The sequence below is a fragment of the Lutra lutra genome, chromosome 12, assembly GCF_902655055.1.
Source record: "Lutra lutra chromosome 12, mLutLut1.2, whole genome shotgun sequence".
Lineage (NCBI taxonomy): Eukaryota > Metazoa > Chordata > Mammalia > Carnivora > Mustelidae > Lutra > Lutra lutra.
This window is the reverse complement of record NC_062289.1, coordinates 24,495,261-24,521,586: the sequence shown is the minus strand read 5'-3', so window position 1 is coordinate 24,521,586 and position 26,326 is coordinate 24,495,261. Positions and strand designations below refer to the sequence as shown.

The window sequence follows — 26,326 nt, the reverse complement described above, 5'->3', positions numbered from 1 at the left end:
TACCACGATCACCACTTTGGGAGTGGGGCCCTTAACCTCCCGCGGTACGATGCCAAATCGCTGGCTGTACATTTTCGAGTCCCTCGGGATGGGGGGCGGCGTCCCCCGCGGTATCCCAACGGCGAAGACCTGCGGGACCCGCTTCCGCAGTGCAGAGGTCTGGTTGCCATGGTGCGCCCAGCAGGGTGAGGGGCAGGTGGGAGGGGCCGAAGTCGGTCCCATCACCATGGTGACCATAGACGCCGGTGCTCCCAACTTCCTCCCGGAGCCGAGGAGCTGAGTCTGCGCAGTCCTCACCCCGCCCTTCGCCATGCCTCCAGCGACCTCGCTCCCTTCCTCTAGGGTTCATCAGAATAGCAGAAATAAGCCTCCTTAACCTGAAGTGAAGGCGAAGATCTAAGTGCATACCAATTGACTTTGCTATTTATATCCTGTAATCAGCCTAAAAGCATGAGGAAAGTTAGTGGATATTCTGTGGGAAGGTTAAATTTTGTGGGCATCTCTAGGTAAATCTTGATGATAATATATAATCATCACAGGACAACCACCCTACACTTGTGTAGTTCTTTACGGTAATTTGCAAGGTATTTTCACACATAAAACTTTTGGGCCTCACAACTATCTTAGAGCGTTGATGGAACAGCAGGTATTCTCATCTTCCAGCTAAGACAAGGCCTAGAGAGCCTGTCTTGTCAGCCCATCCAAACCAGTAATGATAAATTTGTTAGTAATAAGATCTTCCTATTGCACTGGGCAGAAACCAGAGCTGACTTGGGGCACCCCAGGATGTGGGACAAATCAGATGAGCTAAGAGGGCAATGGCATGACCTCGCTGGGCAAAATAAAGACCAAGAGTCTGAGGTACCATTCACAGTAAACCAGGGTCAGGGCATGGATGGGAAGCGCAGGTAATGAGGCCCTAAGAATCCGTATCTGAGGAGGGGGAACAGGCAACACAGCCTCAGGAACCTAGAAAGAGCCTTAGGCACAGGTGGAGCCAGGGCTGTACTTCTGGTCAAGAGCAGGGTGGTAGTAACTAAAAGCCATTTAAGAATGACGCTTTGGTACTCTCCTTCTCAAGTGCAGCGAGCAGCACAGAACACTGGACCACAGAAAAAAATCAGAACCTAGTCAGTCACTGACATCTAACAATAACCAAAGTACAACTACTGTGTATACCGTCGTAAGGCCGCAATTTACTGTAAATTAGCGTTCCTTAATCATTTGTAATCCACCCACTTCGGATTTTGTATGTGGTACGTTTCTAGATTTGGATTCCATTTCCTGAAATGCTGGTTCAGCTTTTCAGCCACAAAATAATGTCTCTTTTTTCTTTTTATAATCTCTTTTAATAATTCTCATTTTGTCTTTTTTTTTTTTCTCCTATAATGCTTCTTCTTTCAATTGCAGTTCGGTAAAATACTCATTTTCATTTACTGCTAAGAGTTTACGTAGCCTGAAACAAACAAAAAAGAAAGAAATTAGAGGTCGCCTCGGTTCCCTGGGCAGAGTCCTGAGGGTCTGTTCCTTGATCTTCGTGTCCCACAGGCGAGTGGCCCACCAATTGGTCTGGGTGGAACCACCCCTCACACCACACCCTTGGGAAAGAAGGGAGGCAATGAAAAGGACCTCAATCAGGCGCTGGGTTTGGGAAAGGCAGTAGAGATACAATAGAGCGCGTCGGGCACCCCAGAGGTCGTACAGCCCGTAGGATCCTGTCGAAATGAGTTCTGCAACGGGGAAGCCGACCCCTGGTGACACTTCGCAGTCCTCAAACGTCCCAGCGTCGGTCGAGAGCTCGTCCTGCTGCACCCTCCCCTGGGCGCATCCCGTTAACTTAACTCCGGTCGGTTTTGCCCGTTTCTACCACTAGTGAATCGGCTTTCTTCCCAGCCTGGCCAAGGATTGCTGTCTCGGCCGGGGTGGAGGCCACGCCCCCGGGCCGCCCTGGCCAGGGGTGAGGGGCTGCGTCTTCCCAGAGCAGTGGTGGGATGACCGCGGCCCCGGCGCCCCCTGGCGGGGGCCTATTAAAACGGTGGAGGGGCGGGACCGGGACCAGCGGTGAGCCTCCACCTTCAGCCAAGCCCCAAGGCCTAGAGAAGTGGTTGGCCCAAGGTCCTTCGACAGAACCTGACCTTGATCTTGCCACCCACCATCCCACTTTCTCAGAGTCAACACTGTTACACCATCAAGACACTCCCCAAAGAAACACTAAATATATAAAACAGTAAACGGGACAATCAAAATCATTTTAAAATAATTTTAAAATAGAACAGCTCAGAGATAGAAACTATTTATATTATTTCCAATTCCTATTGTGCCCCAAGGTTCACGCAAGAGCTTTCCTCCCGACAGTTTCCTGAATTCTCTATTTTCACCATTAAATTCCATGATAAAGTTGGATATCCATTCACCATTTGTAATACATACTTATGTTATTTAATAAAATTGCATGGACTGTATCTTTTTCATTCCTGTATCCCAGTATCAAGTACAGTGCCTACCATGGGCCAGGTTCTCATTACTTGAATGAATGACACAAAAATAGCCGAGACCAGCCAGTTTTTTTCTGGGTAGGCTTGACAGTATTTCTGTACTTGCTGGGGTCACCATGAAATCCATGGTCTTCAGCTTTGCATTTCCAGCAACGCAGCTTTATCAAGTTATCCTCAGGTGAGCAGTGAGACCCTTGGGAGCTGATTCATGGCAGGGTGGCTTTGTAATGTGTCACCTTGACTAGGCTACGTTTCCCAGAACTCCCTTCCCTGTATGCTTCCGGTTAGGATGGGCCACAAGAGACAGTTTGCATGGTAACTGGAGGACAGAAGTGAAGCAGCAGCATACTGTTTTTACACTCGGAAGGTTGGTGCAGGCGCACCAGGCACTGTTGCAGTTCACACATGTTGTCACTTATCTGCTGGCTCACCTCGTTGGTGTGGGGCAGCAGTCAGGCCTGCAGTCAGGCCTGCAGCTGCTCCACTTCCCCTGGATCTTCCTTCTGCTTCTCTAACTCCTGGGCCAGATGAGTATTTAACTCTGTGATGAAGGGCACCAGCTTCTTCTGCAGGACACCCACATTATCGCAGTTGGAGATGGTGAGACACTGACATGGGTTCTAGGCCATCCTCGCCGGTTCCAGCTCTTGCTCGTGCACGCCAAAGTGTCCTCCGTCTCCCACACTTTACATCCATCTTCCCTTCCCGATTGCCTGCCCTGCAGACTTCAAGCTCCAGCATTAGATGCAAAGACAACAGCCTTAGAGACTGTTTAATCAGCTCCCACTACTGTATAAGCTCAAATCCCTATTAAGTCCCTTAAAATATACATATATATAATATATATATATATATACATACACACACATATATATACATATATATAATATTTACATTAGTGGTACTGCTTTTCTGATTGTATTGTGTGACTCACACTGTAATCAGACTCTTAGAAGTCTGAATGCCAATCAAATTTCATTTTAGATATTACAATACTAGGGTTAGGTGCCTGGGTCCTGGTAAGAACAAAACAATAGCAGAAAATTAGCCAGTCTTGTCTCTGGCTCAAGAAGGTAAAGCAAAGGAAGGGGCAAAGGAGGGTAGCAGAAAGGGTTAACAGCAGGGAAATGTCTAATCTACATCTGAATTTTCTAAAGCTGCAGGGCTGGGACTAGAATAAGGCAGGGGAGATACAAAGGCTACAAAATTTAAGGAGGCATGCACCCTGTCACAGCCCTATAAAGCTGGCTATGTAATGAAGGACAGGTCTAAACTTTTTGGCACTTTATGAAGAACTGGGAAGTGAGGCAGGACTGAGTCAAGACTGGCCCTTATGCAGGACTTGAGGCAGGAACTCGGACCCCTCATAGAGAGGGAGCAAGGACAAACCAAGCACAAAAGTCATCAAGGGACAGGGGAGGCAAGCTATAAGCAAAGATGAGCCAGCCTGGCAGCTTTACTTCTGAAGACTGCTTTGGCTGAGGAGAATGAGGGCAACAAGCAAAATGGACAGTGAACCCTGGAGAAGGATGTCCATTAGTGTTTGAGGAATATTATGCAACACCCAAGGCCTCAGAAGAACCCAGTCTCTTGAATGCATGGGTGCTGTGACAAGGTGACCAAATCCACGTAGCCTTAGCACTCCCTAAACCACGCTAGAGGCAGCAGTGTAAACAATTTGTTGTGTTTAGGGTAATCCACCTTGTTTTCAAGGTCACTGGAAACTTCTGTTACTATAATATTACACATTATCGGATATAGGATTACAACTTACAGTTCGGTGGCTTAAAGAACAAGGTTTTTACAACCTGTTTTTTTTTTTCCCCCTAGGCTTACTGATACTAGCTGTCTGTCGGACACTGGACAAGTTATTTAATTTCTTTGAGTCTGTTTTCCCATATGCAAAAATGGGCAAAAATCATTGTTTCCCTAAAAAGATTGGAGGACTAAATAGGTCAGTAGGAGGAACTAACCAAATAGTTCCTTTCCTCATTTTTTCACATCACGATTTTCCAATGCTGTCTCTCTGAGGAAATGGAAATGTTCAGAAACACTGCCAGGTCTCATCCAGAAGCCACTGAAAAATTATTCACGAAGATGGCTCGTACAGGCTGTTTTGTGGCGGCTTTTACAGCCCCTCTCCACCCCAGACCTCCCACCACAGCTTATCACAGTCAAGCTCCTGGGATTTGCACCAGTTGGAGCAAATGCAACAACTTTCTTTTTCTTCCTTTCCTGCTTACTTCCTCTTTAAGCTCATTGTACTGAATAGGCCTGCTTCTCTGGTTTGGTGGTAGGTTTTTCCAGTTCCTACTGAATCCTACATAAGCCCCTCGGTCTACGGTCCAGCCTCTGAGTAGATCAGTGTTCTCTCATAAAGCCAGTCTGTAAATATCACCTTGAATCCTACAGTCTGCAGAAGCCTCCAGTCTACTGCTTTCTAGCTCCAGGTTTTTTAAGGTCCTTGGACCTAGAGAAGAGGGAGCAGGTCCGTATGTTGAATGAAGTTCGCTCTTTGCAAAATGGAGCATTACAAAACCATCTCCTAGTATTCTGTGCACACCACCCATTTCCCCATAATCATCCCTTCTCTCTCTTCTCACTTTTAAAATACTCCATTACAAACGAGATAACACATCATTACCTTCTCCATTAACATGTACTGATTTCACACATAGGGAAACTGTCCTCACTTAGATGGTAAGTTTCCTGAAGGCAGGAATCCGTGTGTCTCCTGAAGGATAAGCCTTCCAGGGTCATTGTATTCACCACTGTAGCTCTCACACTGCAGTGCACCCAGCAGGTACTCAGTCAGTACCTCTGTAACTGCCCAAGGCAGATGAAGGAGGTTCTGGCCTGCAGAAGCTAGTTTGTGGGAACAAAGGAATCCAGGTGCCTAGGCTAACAGTTTATGTTGCCTTTGTCTGGGGCTGTATGGTACAGCCTGTGAACATCCTGCAGGAGGTAGCATTCCCTTGTCCTCTTCCTGCCAGCCCTGTCTTCAGGGGCAGTTATCCTTCATCCTATTGCCAGGCCTGCAGGGACAGTTCTTTGGAGCAGCTAAAATTATATTAATAACCTCAACAGGCTCAGGAAGGCTCAAGAAACACAGCCCGACTCCATCCACAAAGGATGTTCTAGGAGATGAAAGACAGCCTGAGATTCAGCAGTTGCACGTGGCCCCAGATCAGAGCTATCTCAGGGCCCAGACCTGCCCACCCACCACTGTCCAGCCCACCTGTCAACTCCAGAGGCCTTCAAGACCCCAAATAAAGATTCTCTGAATAAAAATTTATATATTAAACCTGACCCCTTCTGGATTTCCTAAAGAAGATATGGACCAGGCTTTTATATTTTTCTTTCAAATCTCATTGCAGGGCATTAAGTCCTCACCCTCCACTGACCCCTGTCCCTCCACACCCACCCCCAACATACACACACCCAAGGAAAACCCTGACCTGAACCTCAGGAGAAATCTCTAGCATCCTGCACATAACCCCTCACTGATCATAATCACTACAGTGATATGAGCCTTTACCTCCCACTGCACCACACCAAATTACCGACTCTACTTTTAAAATTTAGGCCCAAATCTGACCAGCACCAACCCCATACCATCCCTCACTGTGCGGGGCACACCTTGGCAACCAGACCGCTGTGTCCCGGAGGCGGGTTCCACCCAGGCTGAAAATCTCCGTGATCTGGGGAAGAATTAATATCATGGGTCATCATGGCCAATGGGGCTAAAGCAGGGTCAAGGCAGGGTTAAGTGTCCCCCAGCACTGACCACGGGTGTGCCAGCCCCTCCTGCCTCCTCCTCTGGGGCCAAGTCGGAGGCGGAGTCATCCTTGCTCTCTTCCTCCTTGTCCTCCTCAGGGTCCAATGGCTCTTGCTTCACAGGTGGCAGGCCTGCATCTACTGCCTGGGAGAGGTGGGAAATAGGCATCAGTCAGAAGGGCAAGGCTGGCCTAAGGCAAGAGTCTCTTACCAACCAACCTGTCAGTGTGCTGACAAATCTCACTTCCAACACACTTCAGCCCAGAAAACTCATCTCTCAACCTACAAACCTTTCCCCTTCCTCAGAGAATTCCTTTTTTCTGTTAGCTGGACAGCGAAGCAGGCAAAGTTAGTTGCCTGGGGAAGGTGGGGCATGTGTCAGACAGGTAGGGAAACTTTATGGTGAGGCTGCGATCAGCACATCTATTGCTCTGCTCAAAAAAACCACCATCATTCTGCTTACAGACCACCCATCACTGACCCCCACCTTGCTGGGGCAGCCAGACAGCAATACAGGAGAAGTCAGGATGGCTGTGCCCGGTGTCCATTCTTCCTGGGCATCCACCTTCTCTTGCTTCACCTGGGGTAAGGCCACAACCCAACTCAGGCCTGGGCACTGGGCCTCCTGTGTGAAGGAGGATTGCGGCAGACTTGGTCCCAGCTTCCTGGCACAAGGCTGGATAGGGCTGGGGAGGGCAGGGTAAGATGGGACCCTCACCTGCAAGAGGGCTTCTGTGGAAGCTGTAGCAGGGCCAGGCACCTGCACAGGACTGCTTGCACCTTCCCGTAAGAACACAAGGTCAGTGCCAGGTGGGGGTAGCACAAAGCCACTGCCCGTTTCCTGTTTCATTGGAGTTTGGGCACGGCCTGATCTGACTGTGGGTGTGGTCAAGGTCTTCAGTATCTGGCCCAGACGGGGCCGTCGAGTAGAGCCAGGTCTCTTTCGACGAGAGTACGGTGGGGGCGGCCCTGCTCCATCCTCAGATCCTGCCCAGACACTAGGCAGCAGCCGCTTCTGAATAAAGACAAGGTGGCACAGTGACCAACTCCAATATCCACCACCCTGCCCTGATCAATGTGCCTGTTAATCCCAATTAGTTCTAGCACAGAACCTGCTTACACAGGAGAACCTCACCATTGAGCCTGCTGGTCTCTTGTTAGTAATGCCAGTGCCACTCAGATTCTTCATTTGCCCCAGCACAATGTTTGGTAATCTTTGGCTGAACCTACTGCCCTGCCCACTCCTCTGAAGATGCACAGCCCATCTGGCCTGTCCCACCCACCTACCAGGCCTTTCCCACTACTCCCAGGCACTGGGGGCCCTGGATCAACGTATCCCACCCACCTGACCCTTCCTGCCCCACCCACCATGGCAAACTGCAGGCACTGGCGCCAACGACACTTCTGGCGCTTCTGATTGCTGCCCCCAAATTTCGGCTTGTCACAGCAGAAGTCACAGCGACCACAGTCCATCCGGCGCAGGCAAGCTGCACAGGCCCCACACTTACGGTTCTGCCGACGGTTCGTGTAAGGCTGCTGGGGGACAGGCAAGAAGAGGATGCTATTACGGGCACTATTCCAATGCTGCTCCTTTACTAGCCTCATCAGAGGGAACCAGCTGTGCACTGGTCTTGTCACACCTCGGCACCTGGTAGTCCAACACCAGGCACATCCCTGTAGTGAGCAGTGCCCAATACCATCAGAATTGTGGCTGCCCCAACGCCTATCCATTGCATCATCTGCTAGACCAGTGGCTACCAAGGACTTCGGCCCCCACCTCAAGCAGAATTTTGCTGAGCCTCCACTGTGACCCTCCACTGCACCTGCTGAATCTGCTCAACCTATGTGAACTCCCTTCACTATGCCGAATTTTCCTCTATTAGCCCCACCAGAGCACGGGTTTGCCTGACATTAGCTACTGCTGCTGCACCTGTTGATCCCATGTTGGTCCCTCCCCCATTGTCTGCTCACCCCATATTAGTACCCATTACTGTGTCTTGCTGTTTCCCTATTAGGCCCATTGCAGCAGCTGCTTCTTTGGGCTTAACCAAGTACCCTAGGAGGGTCTAGGTTTGTCCAAGTAGGGTGGGGCCACTCACTAGCTCGTCCTCGTCTACACAGTAATAGATGAATTCGGCAGGTGGCGAGGGGGCCAGGGCTCTGGGGTGCTGCAGAGGCAAACGGGCTGGGGTCAGGGCAGGTACTGGATAAGATTAGGGTTGTTCCTTCCCCCGGCCCACCAGGGCCTCACCAGCTCTGGAGACGCTGGAGGCTGTGATGGGGGAACTGGAGGCAGTGGCTGGGTCCGGGGGGGGCGCCGCCGGGCAGCCATCTTGGAGTCACAGCCTCCTCTGCGGCGGCTACGTTTACCCTGGCAGAAAGCCAGAAGAGTAGTTTAGGCTTGATGGCACAGGCAGATACAGGATCCCAACCCTCATGCCCACCCCCAAGAGAAGTGCAGAAAGCATGCATGGGACAGGCAGGCAGAGTGTGGGGTGCAGCACTCACAGCAGGGGGAGCCACAGCTAGGGGAGGGCGTCGTTGACATCGCTGATGGTGGCGACGGAGACGGTGGGCAAGGTGCTGGCAGATAGGGGCAAGTAGGTGGGACCAGGGAGTTGAGCATGGGGTGAGGGAGAAAAGAAGACATGAGGTGGGCAAGACTGGGAGGAAGCAGCAGCAGCAGCAGCAACTTTAACAGCAGATGAGTTCTGCCCCAGCCCTGGCCCCAACAGCGCTGGCCCCTCCAGCCTAACTCACCCGTAAGCAGCGCCGCTGGACACACCTCCATTGGCGCCTGAGACCAGGGCGGGGAGGGCGAAGGCAAACTCGACAACGGCCACAGTCCTCGCGGGTCTGACAGCCCCTGCACACTCCACACCCTCGGCTCTGTTGGGGGGATGGGAGGGAGCACAAGCATGATGCATGGGGCCAGAGCTATGAGAGCCAGGGGCTAGGGTAAGCCTTTGGCCCACCCCACCTGCCCAGCTCACCCTTTCCACAATCCGGAGGCACCGTCTCCGCTCACATTTGCAGAACAGCCCCGAGGCCACATCATGGGGCAACTGCAGAAGGCATGTGGAGCAGGCCCCGCAGTCCTCGGTTACCCGGCAGGCTGCGCACTCCCCGCAGCCCACACGCTGCCAGGAATGGGCGGGGCGAGGTCACAGGCCCAAACAGAGTAGCTCCAGGGGCACTGCCCCTTACATGTCTCTTATTATTAGCCCCCTCTGCCACGTCTAGTAGCCTACCACTTGCCTCATCTCTGTACCTGACAACTACTGATTAGCGGCCATCAGAGGCTATCCCCAAGGTCTACCAGTGCCCTGTTAACTTCATTGCTGAAACTGCTGATACCCCAACGACCCATTACTGTCTGTTGGTGGTAGCTAGCTCCCTACAAAATGACTCTGACACACAGAATCCATCACCATTCCTTCAGACCTTCCACAAGCCCCCATCACATCCTGCTCCCACCACACAATTGTGAGGAGGAGGCAGGTCGTGCTTACCTTAAACATCCTTTGCTCCCGGTTGAAAGCAATTCTCTGTGCTGCAGAGGGAAAAGGAGAAGTGAACAAGAAGCATCAGATATCTACCCTCACGCAGATATCTACCCTCATGCCGCTCCCCTGACATCCACCATTCAACCTCTAGCCTGACAGTGGTGTCCTAACCTGACATCAGACCTGCTGCACTTCTGTGTCCCAGAGCCTAGGGGCCACTCACCTCTGCAGTCCTTGCATAATGTCTTGAGCCGCTGTCTTCGGGTACCATCCCCTGAGAAGCTGATTCCACAGTTCTCACAGCACCTGGGATGGGAAACATGGTTGTGGGGCTCTAAGTGCACCCTCAACCGCAACCCTCACCCTCTTGGCTCACTTTAGGTCAACACTCACCCAGGAGCAGGCAGTGAAGCTGGGGCTGTGTCAGCATCAGCCTTGGTCTCATCCCCTGGGGCCTCCTTCCTGACCTCACCCTTCTGGGGTCCAACCTGACGTTTCCGAGTCTTGGCTGGCCGTGAAGGTTTCTTCCGCTTCCTGCTAGGGACAGGTAAGGACTGGGGCTGCAGATGAGAGGAAAAGAAGGAAGAGATCAGTGGGTGGGTGTTAGGTGGCTCAGTCATCCCTGCTGGGTACCCCACACTGTATAGTACCTTGGGGGCTGGATAACACAGAATGCCTTGTTTGAAGTCGAAGAGGGTGAGGTCGCACGCAGGGCCCAGGTATCGGGTCAGCTCAACTTTGCTTCGGATCCTGTCTCCTGTGGGGCTAAGGATGGGCCAGGATGGGTTGGTACCTGGGTGAAGCCATGGCCACTCCACCCACACCACCCTCCTACTGGGCTGGTGAACAGGCCTGTAAGGCTAGCAGGGGACACAGGAGGTAACTTGGGATTGGCATGTAAACCCTGACCAGGTCAAACCCGAACTAAGCCTGCAGAGCAGAAATATAAGATGTGTACAAACAGCCGCACATATGCGTATATAAGCAAATAATATAAACGCAGATACGTGTGTATTTATGTCATATGTTACTACTTAGTCTATACAGTCAAAAATACCAATCCCAATCTGTTAAGTAATGTGTAAGTATGTTAATATTACATAATAAATATGTAAAAAAAACAAAAAAGATAAACACCTGCTTAAAAACATACAAATAAATAAACAAGCACATAAATATATATGCAAATGCATGCATAAACATACAAACGCAACTACATACGAAACAAAGTAGGAATAAGCAATACTGAAAGAGAATACTCCACGAATCTCCAGCATTTTTGCATGTCTTGCAAGAGAGGCACTGATAGTCCTTTGTTATGAACTATCTCTTCAAGGATGTTTGTACAGCAAACAGCCTTGGAAGATAAGAGATAAGTTCTCCTTCCAGAGCAGAGGGAAGGCATCCTTACTATCCTAACATAAAAGACTAGATTCCTGAAGCTCAAGTAGTTACTTTCCTACCCAACCCAATGCATGGGCAGATGCTAGATAGCCCTCTTCAGGTCATGATGTGGGAACTGACATTTGGGGAACTGACAGGAAAATAAAGACATTCTGAATACTGCTGTTACTGTGAGTAATAAACTATCTTTCATCTCTGACCCAGGAGTGTTGTATATCCTACACCAGCATCCACAAAATTGTGACATACTTGTTATCTTGCCCTAATTAGGACAAAACCTCTAGTCTTTTACGGTTCTTGATAACAACACTTAAAAATATAAATTGTGACAGTTTCAGATGCGTTATGTGTGGATAAACATACAAATAAGTACGAACAAACAATTATATTTATGATTTTACTATATTCCTCCAGAAAAACAGCAACTTAGATACCAAAAAAGTTCACAAAAAGTGAACTTCAGGAAGTTCAGGAAGAGTAAATTCAGTAACTGCATCACTAATAGATCCTGAAACACCTTAGATCCTTAAATGCAAATAGCACACAAACACGTATATTCATGTATTAAGGGCCGATTATCATTCGTGGTATGTTGTATAAAGTCACATTAAACACTGAATTAGTGAACATAGAACCTCTGGTCCTAGGGAAACTACAGGTTAGCTTCCTGTGAGCCTCAGATGATCAATGTGTAACCTCGTTTTATGTATGGCCTTTGAATGATTTAAAGCCAGGAGCTTTGGAGTATTGTTATGTAGGTACTTTTACCAAGGCCCTTGTAAAACAAGCCAGCCTTGTCAGTATTGAAAACCTGGTGTTCTACGTGACACATTTCCCATGTAACACTTAACGGGTATTTTAAAAATTCCTCTCCAAACTCTTGATCTGCAGACCTACCTTGTATGCAAATTTAACATTTTTTATAATGTATCACCTTCTGAAACACATAAACCAGTCAGCACTAAGATAGATTCAACATTTTCCTAAACAGAGGTAACACAACCATCAACGTCCTTGGCGTTCAGCCTCTCACGATGCCCACTACGCTTTATTTTACTTAGCCCTTTTCCCACCTTTTCCTTAGGTTCAGTGTTACTTTAGCATTTTCCAGAAATTGAAGTTGGACAAATTGGAAAATTTCCTTCTCTTTTTCTAGATGTACCACATTTTTGATTCACTGACATTGCACTCACTCCGAACAGCTCTACAACTCACACCTGAAATTTATTTAATGTGTATTTTCTCCTTGCAGCACATCACGTTTTTCTCCTTGTAGCCCATCAGACTTCTTACACTTAGAATACTAGATAGCAACTTCAGCACTATGCTGAGGGCCATTCTAAATACTAAAATCACCAATAAAAAGTACAAAAATGTGAAAAACATGGCACTAAGTAGACCATGAAAAGGACACATGACTACAGTAAAAGAACTGAAATAAGAAAGTCACATTCAACCTCAGCTGGGAATGCGTGTATCAGGCAACTTAAATTTTTTGCTGTTCTATGCATGTCTATGAAAGACCATGAAAGTACAAGAAATATCAACTTTAAGAATACAAATTCTAGCAAGCAAACAAATTAGCAAATATGAAATACACAAGTAATAAGAATGGACTATATATGCATAATTTTAATCCACCCACAAAATTAAACACACCCCTGATTTCACCCTGCTCAACCAGACTCAGCCTTACCCAGGACCCTGTCCACAACCCACCCAGTACCTCTGGTAATAGGTGTCTGAGCGTCCACAGGTGGCACCTGACTTTCGAAAGACCTCACGGCGTTTCCAGCCAGGGCCCAAGGCTGGGCACTCCAGCCAGTCCTCAGCCATGGAAGCCACGGGAAGGAGCAGCGGCCTGCAACATGGAGGGAGCAATGATGAAAACTGAGGTACTAGGAGAGGACGTCTTGTACCCTAGTCCCCCAAACTGCTAGTTTGCTTGTCCGAGACCTGGTACCTCCCACAGCCAACTGGCCAATACAAGAGAAAATCTCCTTTCCCAACTCATTCTTCCCTGTCCTGAGCCCAGAAGCCTGTCATTCCTCCCCCTTCCTGACCTGGAAGCCCAATCTTCAACTTAAGGGTCCCAATCTTCAACCCAAAGATCCCCATTCCTTACTCAATGTCCTGATTCCCACTTCCTCCCTATCCTCAGCCTGAGAACCCATCACTTCTCCCCTCTGCCAGCCTAAGAACCTCTTTCTTCCCAGGAGACACGGTCTTTAACCTACTGGTCTCTACGCCTCCCCTTTGTCACCCTGAAACCTCCGTACACCCCATTCCCCGAACTGAGAGGCCCTATTCCTCCCATCATCAGCCCAAGAGGCCCCCATTCTGCTCATCCTCAGACCAAGGTCCCAGTACTCTATCTACCTCAGTGTTCTGACCTCCCATTCACTTTCATCATTGACCCAGGAGTCCTCAATTCCTCTTTCAGTCTTTTAACCCTCCCACTCCTTCCCTTTCTGATGTCCTCCTATCATGCTACCTCAGTGCTACTGCCTCAGTTTCCTCCGTGTCCTTGCCAGAGAGCCCCCAGCTTCTCCATCTCTTTACCCTCAACAGCCCCTCACTCCTGTTCCTCAGCCTGAAAGCCTCCTCCTCCCTTGTTTTCCCTGTCAGTGCTCTGAGACACAAGTCTTCACCAATATCAGTCCCCAAACCTTATTCCTCTCATCTTCAGCTACAAAGTTTCTTCATTCCTTCTCTTCAGTCTCTTATTCTCCATTCCCCTCATCACCCTGAGATACCTGCTTTCCCCCCTAACATTCTGAACCCACCCCTCAATCCTCCCCGTTTTTGTCCCAAGATCATGCCATCCCTAACTCAGCATTCGGAACCCCTATTCCTTCTCTTCTCCATAGGAGTCCCCGCCGCTCCTTTTCTGCCTCCCAAAGGCTCCATTTCTTCCCGTCATCAACCTGAGACCCCTCTTCATTTCTCCCTCTCAGCGTTCTGAACCCTCATTTCTCTCCTTAACCTGAGAGACACCAAGGTCTCCCCTCGGGGTTCGGATCCTTCCCCAACCCTCTCCGTCCTCGTCCAGACTCCCAACACGTCCACCTGTCAGCGCTCTGAGCCCCAATACTCCCCGTCCTCAGGCAAAACCTTCCCATTCCTCCCCTTCAGTATTCCGACGCCGCCATTCCTCCCACTCATCGGCCTGAGGGCCCTTCATTCCTCTCCGTCAGGGTTCTGAGCCTCAATTCTTCCCCATCCTACGCCTGAGCGCTCTCCATTTCCACCCCCACAACTGTCTCACCAGCTCGGCACCAGGCCGGTAGCTTCCGCCGCTCTAGGTCCGCGGACCCATGGCGAGGGTCCCGCCTGTGACTCCCGCCTTGCCCTGCTCTTCTTCCTCCTCCGCAGACGCTTCCTCTGAAGCGGTAGCTGTCGCTGCCGCGGCCGTTCGTTGCTCCCGGAACCGGAAACCCGCTGGCCCCCTCTAGGGCCCCGCCCCCGGCAAGACGCCTGCGCTCTAATGCCCCTCCGGCGTTTGCCCTTAGTAGGGAGGACCCCCCGCGCCTGCGTGCTCGGTCCCACAGCGGCGCGCGCCTCTTGCCCGGGACCTACTGCGCCTGCACCCTGACGTCCAAGTACGGCTTGCACCCCAATTGGAGACTTGCAGCGCCGGAGCCCCTGTCTTCCCCAACCGGCGTTCTCCCCGCTCCGCCCACCTGGTTTGCGCCTGCGCTCTCCCAACCTAAGGGGGCGTGGAGGGTTGGGGTTGGCCCCACTCTGTTCTCCAGGCGGTCTTCACCAGCGGTTACCGGGAGGGAGGGGTACCCAAGGCTAAGGTTGTGTCGGAGGGGTCCTCTCCCACCTCTCGTCTACGTCGCGCCTGTGCCGTGCGGTTTTCCGAACATCTCCCCCAGGACTATTGCGTCCCGCTCTCTCCGGAGAGCGCTCCGCAGGAGCGCGCGGAGACTAGTCCGGCCGCACGCTAACCCCAGTGCCTTCCACGGGAACTGGAGAAGGGGGCGGTGCCGCGCCGCAGGTAAACAGAAGGTCCGTGCAATGGAGACCGGCGGGGCCCGTCCTGGAAAGGCTGTGCTGTGGGAGATCAGTAGCCCCGACGACAGGGCGGGACGGGGTTCCCGGACTTCTGTTACACGCGTGTCGCAAAAGAGGGGTTTGAGGGAGAACGAGACCTTGTGTCTGTCATCGAATACATTTCTAGTCCGGAGGATGTCAATGCTGACACAGGGGTGGGAAGTCAACCACGATACTGAATTAGTGCCAACTCTATACCCACTGTTTCAAGATGAAACGCTGAGAATGTGGGTCACTGGGCTCTCCTTCGGCAAGGCATATCCCACCGCCCAAGGGGGGGGGGGCTCCTGCAGAACACAGCGTAGGTGCCAACTGTATACTTAAAGCTGTATACTGCAACCCCTTTTGAATACAGGTGTCTGCCACAGCTCATCTACCCATGGGGTTTGGGAATGCGGTTGCAGCTGGATAAATGTGAAAACCTTCAGTAGTAATCTTTCTTGATTCTTCAAAATTTTATTAACAAAACCAGGACAGGGGAGCCAAGAGTGAGCAGACTCCACAGTCCCACCCAGGCACAGAGAATGGAGAGACAGAGGGACAGACAAGGACAGGAGAAGATTCTGAGACACTCTGGTAATGGCAGCTGGGTAGTCAGATGGTGGATGGGCACAGGGAGAAACTCAAGGACCACTGGAGAAACATATGAATGGCAGAACAGACAAATGGGGGATTCAGGGCAGCTCCTCGGCCTGGAATGCAGGTGTGAGGACTTCTGGGCCAGTGTGAGGTTCAGCGGTCAGCACTGGAGCGCAGGTCGGTAGTGAGCGGGTCATGTTGGATCGTTTGGTGCAGCATCAGGGCCAATAATCCTGCCCGGTTAGTCATGGCTGTGCGTACATTTCGCTCCTGCTCAAACAGCTCATCCAGCTTGTACCACTGCCAGGGAAGCAGAAAAGAGCCATGAGAAGGAGCTCTAGAAGCCCCACCTGATCCCAGCCACATTCAGCATCAAAACCTACCACGCGCACACGCTCCAGGTCCACTTCAGCACGCCGCAACTTCTCCCAGCAGTAATGGCGGTTACACTGGCGTTTGGGCAGGCGGCAGAAGTCACCCGTGAGCTCAAAGACATCACGTACAAGAGGGCACCCACATACCTCATCTGCTGGCACCTGCAAGGAGAGCGGGGGTCAGGGATGAATGGGGATGGTGAGGGAGAAAAGAGGACAGGAATGGGGAGTGGTCAGAGAGATAGAAAGGAAGGAATAGAGAGTTCAGAGAGTAGAAAGGAATGGAAAAGGAGAGGAACAGGAGATAATGAGACAGGAGAAAGGAAAGGAATGAAGAGTGATAAGGCCCGCAAAGTGAGACTTATGGAAGCAGTCAAGTAGGAAAAAGGGAAGGAAGGAGGGCAAAAGAAGCAGCAAGAGATGAATGTGGGCAGTGAGGAGGAAGAAAGGACAGAATGGGGGGAGTTGAGGGCAAAACTTACTTTGGGGTCCCGTGAGTGCTCAGGGCACAGCACCTGGAGCCGCTTACAATAGGTCTTGCTCTGAGGATTGTAGACATCACAGAAGAGTCGTGTAGCTCTGGGGGTTTACAGTAGAGACAAGGCAGTGAAGGGAGAGAAGGGACACCCATCTATTCTTGTCCATGCCCATATCCTGCCCCAACATGCCACTTCCAACCCCAGCCTTAACCTCCCTGGTCTAACTGCACGGAGCACCCACACTCACCCCTCAATGCGTGTGGGGTACATGGACCCAAAGGACGTCTGGCTCTCATACTGGAGGGATGAGCACAAATGGAGGGAACTGTGGATGTGTGCTGCATGCCCGCCTGAGACAACCCCCAGTCAACACATCTGTTCCCCCATGGACCCACTGATACTCCCCCTCAGGGTGACACCCTGACCTTGGCGTAGCAGCGCTCCATGTGGCGCAAGGCAACACGTGGGTTGATAGGGTGCCCGCAGGACACGCAGAAGATCTGCAGGTCTGTGTCATCACTGTCACCCTCATTGCTCTGTGTGGAGTAGAAGAAACGATGAGGCCCGGCAGGACCAGGCACGGGGCCCCGTGCCGCTGGGCCTTGCTTGCTCACCTCCTCATCCTCACGGACAGCCTGCTGCTTGGCACGAAGAATGATGGCCTCGAGCTCATGGAATCGGCGTTCCATTTCCTGAAGGCGGGTGCGGGCGCTCTGCTGCTCACGGCGAATACGTTCGAGCAGCTTCTTCCCGTGCTCCTCAGCAATACAGGGACTCTGCTGCCACTGCTGGATGCGCTGGGGGAGGATCTCATAGATGCGGCTGCAGGGAGGCAGTGGGTTAGGTGCAGGCAGGAAAGGTGGCAGACAACAGAAAAAGTGGGGTAATCCACGACTGGCAGAGTGGATGGCCGACCAAATGGCGAAAAGGATAACTGAGTGAATGGTAGATAAATGAGCAGATGAGCACTTGAATGGTAGATGGATGAGGGATGGATAGATGGTGCTTTGTGGACTGAAGAGTGGGCAGATGACTGATGAGAAGACGTACAGAGAGCTCTGGCCACACCCTACCCCGTATTCCCTGATTCCCTTAAACCTTTCAGGAATGACTCACTTGGCTGCCAGCTTCATGCCACAGTCATCGGAGCAATACTTGGAGCCAGGCTGGGCAGGGCGCACACAGCCAGGTCCCAGGCACTGTGGTAGTGATGCAGGGTCCTTGGCATCGGCACGCTCTGGGTGTTTCCATTTGTCCTTGTGCTTCTGTTTCTGCCGATGCCGCTTGTATCTCTCTTCCTTCTGTGGGACGAAGCAGGTTGGGTCAGGTTAGGGCAGAGTTAAAGTCAGCCCGAGACCCCTGTCTCCCCGTATCCCACCCCCTTCTGGCTCTTGTCCCATCCAGCTCCTGACCTTTGCCTTTCCCTCCTCTCCCTGCCCACTGCCTTCCCACAACCGTTTCACCCTCTCCATCACCTTCTTCTCGGATTTCTTCTCCCGACGCTTTACATGCTTCACTTTAACTGCCCTCTTCCGCAGCGCAGGGTCCAGGAATGGAGACTCCTCTGTGTCACTCATCCAGGGCTGCAAGTGAGACAGACACTGCCCCACCTGCCCCACTCGTGACTGCCCCACCACGAGTCAGTTCCCACATCAGCCTTCAATACTCTGCCTCATCTTCCATCTCTCCTTATCATGGAAACTCAGCTTCTGTAACTTCTACCCTTCCACTGTGGGACGCTCTGGCTGCTCACCAGGCCATGGTCATCAAAGGCCCCCGCACAGAAGTCCTGGTAGAGGTCAGGGTCCAGCGGCAGGTCCTCATCTGAGAGTGGCTCAGGTGTGGCCGTAGCCTCAGGTGGCTCCTTGACTGCTGATGATGCCACTGCCCCCTCGTCCTCACGGATGCGCCCCAGCTTCTGTGATGGCTGTGGCTGCTGCTGGGTGGGCAGTGGCCTGCGAGGCCTCGGCAGGGACTCTGAGGGCGTCACTGGCGAGAGCTGCAGGGCAGAATCTCAGGACTGGCCCTGACCGCCCTGCCCGCATGCCCCGCCCCGCCCTGGGGGGCTGGACTCACCGAGGAAGGGAAGTACTTGTACGATTCCTGTGCCGGCAGGAGGAAGGCCCAGGTCAGCCCCAGGTGGATGGAGGGTGGCCCTGCCCTAACCCCTCCTACAAGAGCCTAGCCCCACGAACTGGCCCCGCTTTGCCTCCCCAGACATACCCACTACCCTCACTTCTCAGCACCAGGACATGCTCAGTCCCATCCCACCGGCCCCGACATTCCTGGCCACCTTGAAACATCTGGCTCTACACTGCCCACCTAGGGTTTGAGGCACCCCTGCTAGCCCCGCACACCTGATCGTGCCCCATTCATCTGGACAGGCTCCTTCCCACCTGTCTGCAGGCAATCAGGCCCCACCTCACCTGGCCCACCCCTCCTGGCCTGAGTGAGCCCTTCCTGGACATACTGACACCCCCACCTGGCCCTGCCCAGCTCTACCCATGCTCACCCGGGCCCGCAGCTGGCACTGACGCAGCCGGCACTTCTGCCGGATCTTGTTGGGGCCCCCAAACTTCTTCATGTCCCGACAGAAGTCGCAGTGGCCACAGTCCTCAGTGCGCCGGCAGGCCTCGCACTCGCCACACATGCGGGCTGACCGTTTGATCTGCTGCTGCTGCTGGTGATGCTGAGGAGAGGGGCCCAGAACAAAAATCAGGAACTCAAGTTGGGCCTGAAATGGGATCCCCTTACCCACCCCAACCATGGCAGCCACTCACCTGGCTGGGTGTGGCCACCAAGGGCTGTGGAGAGGATTTGTGGGGCGAAGCAGAGCCCCGAGCAAGCATCGCCCCAACCCCTGTCCCTGACCCCGCCCGACGCTGCAGGTCTGGATCCGGGGCAGGCCTCTTGCGCCCTCCACCCTCATCCCGGGGCTCACTGCCGTCTCGCTCATTGCTGTCCCGCTCCCGTGACTTCTTGTGCCGATAACGGATTTCCAGCTTGGGGTCTTTCTCTGTGGGGCCAAGGTGGGTGGACACTGAGAAATTTGGATGATCCCAGAACTCCTTCCTCTTTTTTTCTATCCCACCCACCTTCTCTGTCCCCCTACTCCAGAGCAGAGCGACCCCATCTGGTGGGACCCTGTATTTGGGCTCACAGTGGTCTCCACTCCAGCTCACCACAAACCAATAATCACCCACAGACACACACCACCACTCCCCATGATCCACCCTCCCTTCATGGCTTCTCCTCCCTCGAGGCAGATGGATCTGCCTGCCCTGTCCAGGCCACCCCCCCTCACCTCGGCACTCCCGACAGTACCACTCCCGGATGGCCTTGGCCATCTTCTCAGTGATCCGGATGCAGTCCCCATGGAACCACTCATTGCAGTTGTCACACCCGCTGCAGAGGATGGGGTGAGTGGTGCAGATGTGAGGGGCCGGACCCATCAGCCTCACCCCACCTTGCAACTGTCAGCCCCGCCCGCCTCTCCCCGGCTCACATCATGAAGCAGTTGATGTCTGGTTTACGGCAGATGCAGTAGATGGGCGCATTCTCCCCATTCTCCGACTTGCTGTCCTCCCCAGCATCTGGAGGCTCCGGGTCTGAACCATCACCCTCCTGTGGGATCCCCCCCACCATCACGGTTCCTTAGAGAACCCCCATCATAGTGCCTCATCCCTTGTTACAGCTCCATCAGGGCTCGCCACAAACCCCAACATTCTGCCAATAGACTTTCCATCACAGCTCCTCATAAATCTTTCCATCACAAGCCCCCCACCACTCACCCCTGACACCCCAGTACCACACTGACAAATCCCACCACTCTGTCTCAGACTTTCCATCACTTAGTCCGCTAACACTCTATCACTCAATCCACACGCTTATAACTTAGTTCACTCGACCGTTCATCTCCTGCTGCCCCCATCGTGACTCCTCACAGGACCCCCTCACTTCTCACAGACACCACAGTGTAGATTCCGGAGACGGAACATGTATTTCCATTACGGTTCCCCGCAGATTCCCCCGTTATCAACCCCACAGACAACGCGCCCCCATCACCTTTCCCCACCGGTCCTTTGACACTGACTCGTCGCGGCTCACCACATACTAACCAGTACCGCTCATCACAAACCCCGTATCATTCTGCCCAAACAATTTCCCATTCGGATCCCCGCGGAACTACCGAAAGGGATCACCACCAAACTTCCATTACGGACCCCCTCAATGGCTCATCACAAAACTCCCAGACGAGTCACACATCAAAAAAAATTCAGAACATCAGACCCCCAACATTCTACCCACAGACCCCTGTTAAGGCTCACCACAGGCCCCCACCATACTGCCCTCAGTCTCCTTACGGTTCACCACAGACCCCCAAGAGTCTGCCCACGGACCACACCACTACCAACCCCGCTGACCTCTACCGCCGACCCCCTCCCCGGACCCGTACTCACCATCTCTCCGCTCTCGGCGCACCCCTCAGCGATCCCCGCCAGCGATCCGCGAATCCGTACAGACCTCTCGGTGGCGTCCGCGGCCGTTGTAAAGGCGCCCGAAACTACTTCCGCTTTGGTCGCGCCTCCCGGGCACCGTACCCTTATTGCGCAGGCCTAATGCGTCGGCTCCGCAGCAAACAAGTAGATCCGCCGCCTAGAGCCTCTACGGTCTCTCAGGCGCCACCATCTTGATTACTGAGACCGTATGGCCGCCAAATCCGTAAGTTTGCAGGAAACATGGCCGCACCTATACGGCTGCTTTTCCGAGGGCACCGCCACCTTGTGGGCTAAGTCCGTACGGTGACCGCTTGTACGGACACAACCTTGCAGGAACTATGGCCGCGCCTGTGCGCGACTTCCACTTAGATGTCGTCATCTTGGAATCTGATTCCGTAAGATGGCCGAGTCCGTACGTTCACAGGCAATACATGGCAGCGTCCTAATCGCGGATTCCAGGATGGCGCCGCCATTTTGGCCATCGATTCCGTACGCCAGCGGTTTGCACTGCGTAGAAGTTCAAAGAAAGAGTGGCTCCTCCCGAAACACTACCTGTATCAAGTTACACTCACTCTTCCATTCGGTCACTTTCTCCTTCCACATGTATTAATTGGGCGCCAGCCGACTGTATGTTTTAGCGCTGCAAAGGAAACCTTTCCCCCTGTTATGTCTCCGAAGTCACCGTCCACCACTCTTTCCCGCCCTCATTCCTCCTCCCAGTTCCTCAGCCATCCCCGGCACGGTTCATGGAAACAACCATGGAAGGCTATAAACGGTGGTGAACTGACCGCCTCTGGTGAGAAGGGGCCGAACCAAAGCAGATTTCGAAATCCGAGACAGCTGGCTTCACCAAGTCTTCCTCTAACCCCCGGCCACCGCCAGAATGTGGATTTGCAGGGTTCCTGGTGACGTCCATTTCAGTTCTCTGGTTTCATACATATTCAATTCTCTCCTATAAAGTTAATTGTCATATTTTAAAATTAGATCATGTACAATAAAAAAAATTTTTTTGATCGATCAGAGAGGTAGACGTCCCGTTAGGGTAATGATCTAACTCGGGCAACCACGAAATCAAATGAGAAACAGCAGATCAGTGCCCCCACCAGCCCAAACCCCACCCAATGCGCGAGTCTTGGTTGTAGTAAATGTCCACACGTCCACATTTAGAATCAGAACGACTTGATTCGGGTTGAGGAGAGAGGTCTGGAAAAAAAGAAACTTTTTCCCCTTTGCTGATAATTCTTCTGGATTTCTTGGCTCCCAACGTGTTAGCAACTTGTTTGCTACTGATGATCCTCCTGCCGGTGGTTTCGGAAATCTGGTTTTTGTTTTCGTTTTCTTCACCTTCTCTAAACATTTTTACTTCCGGCCCCTCCACATCATCACAGACAACTGAAGACACAGGAACTGCAACAGGGATTCAATGACCCTCTCTTCCTAAAACGTGTTTTTAATCCACAAAGCGGACCTTCCCGTCCAGACTTGCTTCCTTTTTCTAATTCATGTTGAATTAATCTAAATTTGATTGTAATTTATTTAAACTAACATAATTTAATTCTTCAAATTTAGTGGTTCACTTATTGTATTAAGTTAATTTTAGTTAGTATAAATGAATATGTACGTATTGGTAAGGTACTGATAAATTTACTTTAACATCAATTAATGAATTTCACATAATTCGATTTTAATTTAATTACAATTTGATGTATGAAAATAAGTTTAAGGGAATATAATTCAAGTTTAACTTAAATTTACTCAAATTTGGGTGCCTGGGTGGCTCAGTGGGTTGAGCCTCTGCCTTCAGCTCAGGTCATGATCCCAGGGTCCTGGAATAGAGCCCCACATTGGGCTCTCTGCTCTGCGGGGAGCCCGCTTCCCCCTCTCTCTGCCTCTCTGCCTACTTGTGATCTCTCTCTCTCTGTCAAATAAATAAATAAAATCTTTTTTAAAAATTTACTCAAATTTAATTTAACGTTACTGACTTGATTTACTAAATTTAATTTGGTTTAAAATAATTTAATGTTAAGTCAATTTATTCATTTCAATGTTGTGTATCATTTAATTTCAATTTAATAGTTTCCTTTGTTATATTACATTTTATTTAATATGATTTCAATTTAATACACTTAAATTTTAATTCAAATTCACCTAATTCATTACCTTCTAAAGTTACATAACTAAGTAGAATTAATTAAATGTATATTCAATTACTGTAATTTTAATATATAACTTATTAAATATGATTTATTCAATTGAGGAAAAACAGTGGGAAAACAAATTACTCACCTCATGAACGCAAAAGAGCCATCAGTACAGATCTCACAGACATTAAAAAGAGAATTTTTCACACACGTATACCAGTCTAATGCAGTATTTTGACTACTTAGATAAAATGGACAAATTCGTTGAAAAAGACAACTTCCCAAAACTAACACATGAAGAAATAGATATTTTGAGTAGCCAAGCAGCTATAAAATTATTTGAATTTCTAATTAAAAACTTCCCCCAAAGAAAACTCCAAGCCCAAATAGCTTCACTAATAAATTCCATCAAATATTTAAGGAGGAAAAAAGATCAATCCTATACAAAGTGTTTGAGATAATAGAGGAGGAAAGAACACTTTCCAATTCATTTTCATAATCATTTCCCTGCTACCAAACTAGACAAAGGCATTACAAGAAAAGAAAATGACAACCCATGTGTCTGATCACAGTTTCTATCCCTTCAAGAGCATGATACTGTGCAACTTTAAGTTCTCACCCTAAGTCACATTGTTAGACTATCCAGTGACTAAAGACCCCAAGGCAAAGACACTTCAGTCAGGAATGACATTAAAGGGCTTAGAGATCACCTCCCAGAAGTCAAGGAGACCAAAAGCCAGACCTCTCTTTGGGCAAAATCAAATTCTTTTCTACACAGATGTAAAGTCATTAACAAAATATAAGCAAATTGCATCTAGCTATTTGTAAAAATGGTAATATACCATAAACAAATGTATTTATGCCAGGAATGATCTTCAAAATGCAAGATTAGTTTCATACTTGAAATATTTGTAGAGGATTAGTTATTATACCATGGCACTCTGTTTGCCTTACACATCTCCACAGAGGCCAAGTAGGCAAGACTTAACTGCCATCTGAGTCTTGGTGGAATGCCCTGGATTTCCCCCCTTATGAGGAATAGTCCAAAGACCATGTCTCATTCATCTCCCCAGCTGCAGCTGAGCACAAGACTTACCACTTCACCTCTCCTTCAGAAACAGCCACTGGTTATAGAAGCACTTGACTAAAGTTTAGAACTGATGATTCAGCAGAAAAGTGACCACCTCCAGTACTGCCCATTTGACCCCTCTGATTGCATGTTATGTTTGTGAGACTAGGGCTGCAGGAAATTGATACCATGATGATCTTGCTAAATCTAATAAGCAGTCTGAATGTGTTTCAGCTTGTTGTCTCCTCACCAAGTGAGTCTGTGGAGGCATGGCAAGCCATGCTGAACAGGGGTAGTAGTGAAACCCGTTGCCTTTTTAGCCACCACGCCACTGCTCAGGGACTGCTTGGCCACCTGACAGTTTGAAGCAATGAACATGAGAACTCCCTGGGATCCAGTATCAAATGCTCTTGCCAAGGTGGTGGGTGGTGGTGGAATACAGGTTCCGCATTGTCCAACCTATTCATAGATGATCACCCATTGGTTGGCAATGTCAAAACCTCAGTGTCGATGACCTAAAACATTATGATACTGTGCCTGAAGGACTGACTGATAAACCACCTCCCAAATTTAGGGGCCTATTTGCTAAGTTTTTTGGTTTTATGTGCTCATGCTGTATAATTATTCTGGCAGTCAAGAAAAACAACTGTTGGGGCGCCTGGGTGGCTCAGTGGGTTAAGCCTCTGCCTTTGGTTCAGTTCATGATCACAGGGTCCTGGGATCAAGCCCCACATTGGGCTCTCTGCTCAGCAGGGAGTGTGCTTTCCTCTCTCTCTCTGCCTGCCTCCCTGCCTACTTGTGATCTCTCTCTCTCTCTCTCTCTGTCAAATAAATAAAATCTTAAAAAAAGAAAGAAAGAAAGAAAATGAATGTGTTCCTTTAAAAAAGAAAAACAAAAACAAAAACTGTTCTTTCTTCCCCAGATAGAATGTGCCTTACTAGACAGGTCTGGCTGAGTGCAATTGACCTAGCCCTATGGCCGTCCTGGTTTTGCATGATAGGATATACTATAGCTCTTAAAACCTCACTGTTGGGTTCCTGTGTGGCTCAGTCGGTTGAGCATCTGCCTTCAGCTCAGGTCAGGATCCCAGAGTCCTGGGATGGAGTTCTGCACCAGGTTCCTTGCTCAGTGGGGACCCTGCTTCTCCCTCTGCCTGCTGCTCCCCCTGCTTGTGTGCTTTCACACTCTTTCTTTCTCTCTGTCTCTCTCTGGCAAATAAATAAGTAAAATCTTAGAAAAGCAAACAAACAAAAACTCACTGTCAGCTACAAATCAAAAGCAGTTGTGATTGCTGTGCTATGTGGGAAGAAGCCATTTCATAGTCCCAGCCAATACACCCCTTCATGAATCTGTTTTTTTTGATTGGTTGTGTGGTTTTATTAATTCGTGGGCTGTTTGGTCTGCCACTTTCAGAGTATAACAGTGTCCTGAGACCAAAAATTTAAAAACTCCCTTCTTGAAATGTATTAATTACAGTTGACCTTTGAACAACCTGGGGGTAAAGGGCTCCAAGCCCTGTGCAGTTGAAAATTGACATGTAACTTTTGACTCTCCTGCAACCTAACTACTAATAACCAACTGTTGACTGGAAGCCTTACCAATAACACGGTCTATTAACACATATTTTGTGTGTTTATATGACTCACACACTGTATTCTTACAATAAAGCTGGAGAAGAGAAAATATTAAGGAAATTCTAAGGAAGAAAAAATATATTTTCAGTACTGTACTATTGCAGTACTGTACTGAGAGAGAGAGAAAGAGAGAACACAAAAAGGGGGCGCTGCAGGCAGAGGGAGAAGCAGGCTCACTGCTGAGCAAGGAGCCTGATGTGGGACTCAATCCCAGGACATTGGGATATGACCCAAGCCAAAGCCAGACGCTTAACCAGCTGAGCGACCCACGCATCCCAAGTATTGTACTATTTTTTATTTTTAAAAAAT

General features: G+C 50.3%; 3 protein-coding genes across 47 annotated transcripts in view; all 3 read right to left on the bottom strand.

Moving 5' to 3' along the window:
* CFAP53 (cilia and flagella associated protein 53) overlaps nt 1-6,336 on the bottom strand; it is a 44,588-nt gene extending 38,252 nt beyond the window's left edge. The window contains exons 1-3 of the mRNA XM_047696709.1: nt 6,283-6,336; nt 6,135-6,196; nt 4-338 (exon numbers count right to left, since the gene is read on the bottom strand). Of these exons, the coding sequence (XP_047552665.1) occupies nt 4-312 (309 nt within the window). The 5' untranslated portion in view covers nt 313-338; nt 6,135-6,196; nt 6,283-6,336. The remainder of the gene's footprint in view (nt 1-3; nt 339-6,134; nt 6,197-6,282) is intronic.
* Nucleotides 1,309-14,635, bottom strand: MBD1 (methyl-CpG binding domain protein 1). 44 transcript variants are annotated; one of them, XR_007121806.1, is made up of 18 exons: nt 14,451-14,628; nt 12,909-13,043; nt 10,429-10,543; nt 10,172-10,338; nt 10,002-10,084; nt 9,785-9,825; nt 9,266-9,412; nt 9,033-9,161; nt 8,781-8,855; nt 8,524-8,643; nt 8,372-8,440; nt 7,641-7,808; nt 6,991-7,287; nt 6,760-6,897; nt 6,283-6,417; nt 6,135-6,196; nt 2,927-3,220; nt 1,309-1,456 (listed from the first exon to the last, which is right to left on the bottom strand). XR_007121806.1 is itself a non-coding variant. In XM_047696678.1 (18 exons), the coding sequence occupies exons 2-17, from the start codon at nt 13,016-13,018 to the stop codon at nt 4,926-4,928; spliced, it is 1,896 nt and encodes a 631-aa protein (XP_047552634.1). In that variant the 5' UTR covers nt 13,019-13,043; nt 14,451-14,627; the 3' UTR covers nt 3,088-3,220; nt 4,894-4,925. The 44 variants fall into 44 exon arrangements, 43 of the variants coding, with proteins under 43 accessions (XP_047552626.1, XP_047552646.1, XP_047552620.1 ...); XM_047696678.1 differs by lacking the exon at nt 1,309-1,456 and adding an exon at nt 4,894-4,965 and having other exon boundaries at nt 3,088-3,220; nt 14,451-14,627; XM_047696679.1 differs by lacking the exon at nt 1,309-1,456 and adding an exon at nt 4,894-4,965 and having other exon boundaries at nt 3,114-3,213; nt 14,451-14,627.
* A 1,046-nt stretch (nt 14,636-15,681) lies between these two features.
* CXXC1 (CXXC finger protein 1) lies at nt 15,682-21,838 on the bottom strand. Of its 2 annotated transcripts, XM_047698159.1 has the most exons (15): nt 21,134-21,832; nt 20,179-20,297; nt 19,978-20,078; nt 19,454-19,689; nt 19,186-19,362; nt 18,750-18,776; nt 18,427-18,672; nt 18,149-18,256; nt 17,790-17,974; nt 17,288-17,495; nt 17,099-17,209; nt 16,921-16,970; nt 16,677-16,773; nt 16,204-16,356; nt 15,682-16,120 (listed from the first exon to the last, which is right to left on the bottom strand). In XM_047698159.1, exons 1-15 carry the CDS (start codon nt 21,134-21,136, stop codon nt 15,974-15,976), a joined length of 1,968 nt encoding a protein of 655 aa, XP_047554115.1. In that variant the 5' UTR covers nt 21,137-21,832; the 3' UTR covers nt 15,682-15,973. The 2 variants fall into 2 exon arrangements, with proteins under 2 accessions (XP_047554115.1, XP_047554116.1); XM_047698160.1 differs by lacking the exon at nt 18,750-18,776 and having other exon boundaries at nt 21,134-21,838.
* Between the last annotated feature and the right edge of the window lie 4,488 nt (nt 21,839-26,326).

What these genes read in the sequence shown, in the direction of transcription:
- MBD1 (XM_047696663.1), bottom strand. Translation starts at nt 13,018, where the DNA reads ATGGCTGAGGACTGGCTGGAGTGCCCAGCCTTGGGCCCTGGCTGGAAA. An exon ending in TGTGTTATCCAGCCCCCAAG is followed by an intron (nt 10,339 to 10,428) that starts GTACTATACAGT and finishes TCTCATCTGCAG; the next exon opens with CCCCAGTCCTTACCTGTCCC. An exon ending in GAGGGGCTGGCACACCCGTG is followed by an intron (nt 6,197 to 6,282) that starts GTCAGTGCTGGG and finishes ATTCTTCCCCAG; the next exon opens with ATCACGGAGATTTTCAGCCT.
- CXXC1 (XM_047698159.1), bottom strand. An exon ending in AGTGCCAGCTGCGGGCCCGG is followed by an intron (nt 18,777 to 19,185) that starts GTGAGCATGGGT and finishes CTGCCGGCACAG; the next exon opens with GAATCGTACAAGTACTTCCC. An exon ending in TGGAGCGCTGCTACGCCAAG is followed by an intron (nt 16,971 to 17,098) that starts GTCAGGGTGTCA and finishes TCATCCCTCCAG; the next exon opens with TATGAGAGCCAGACGTCCTT.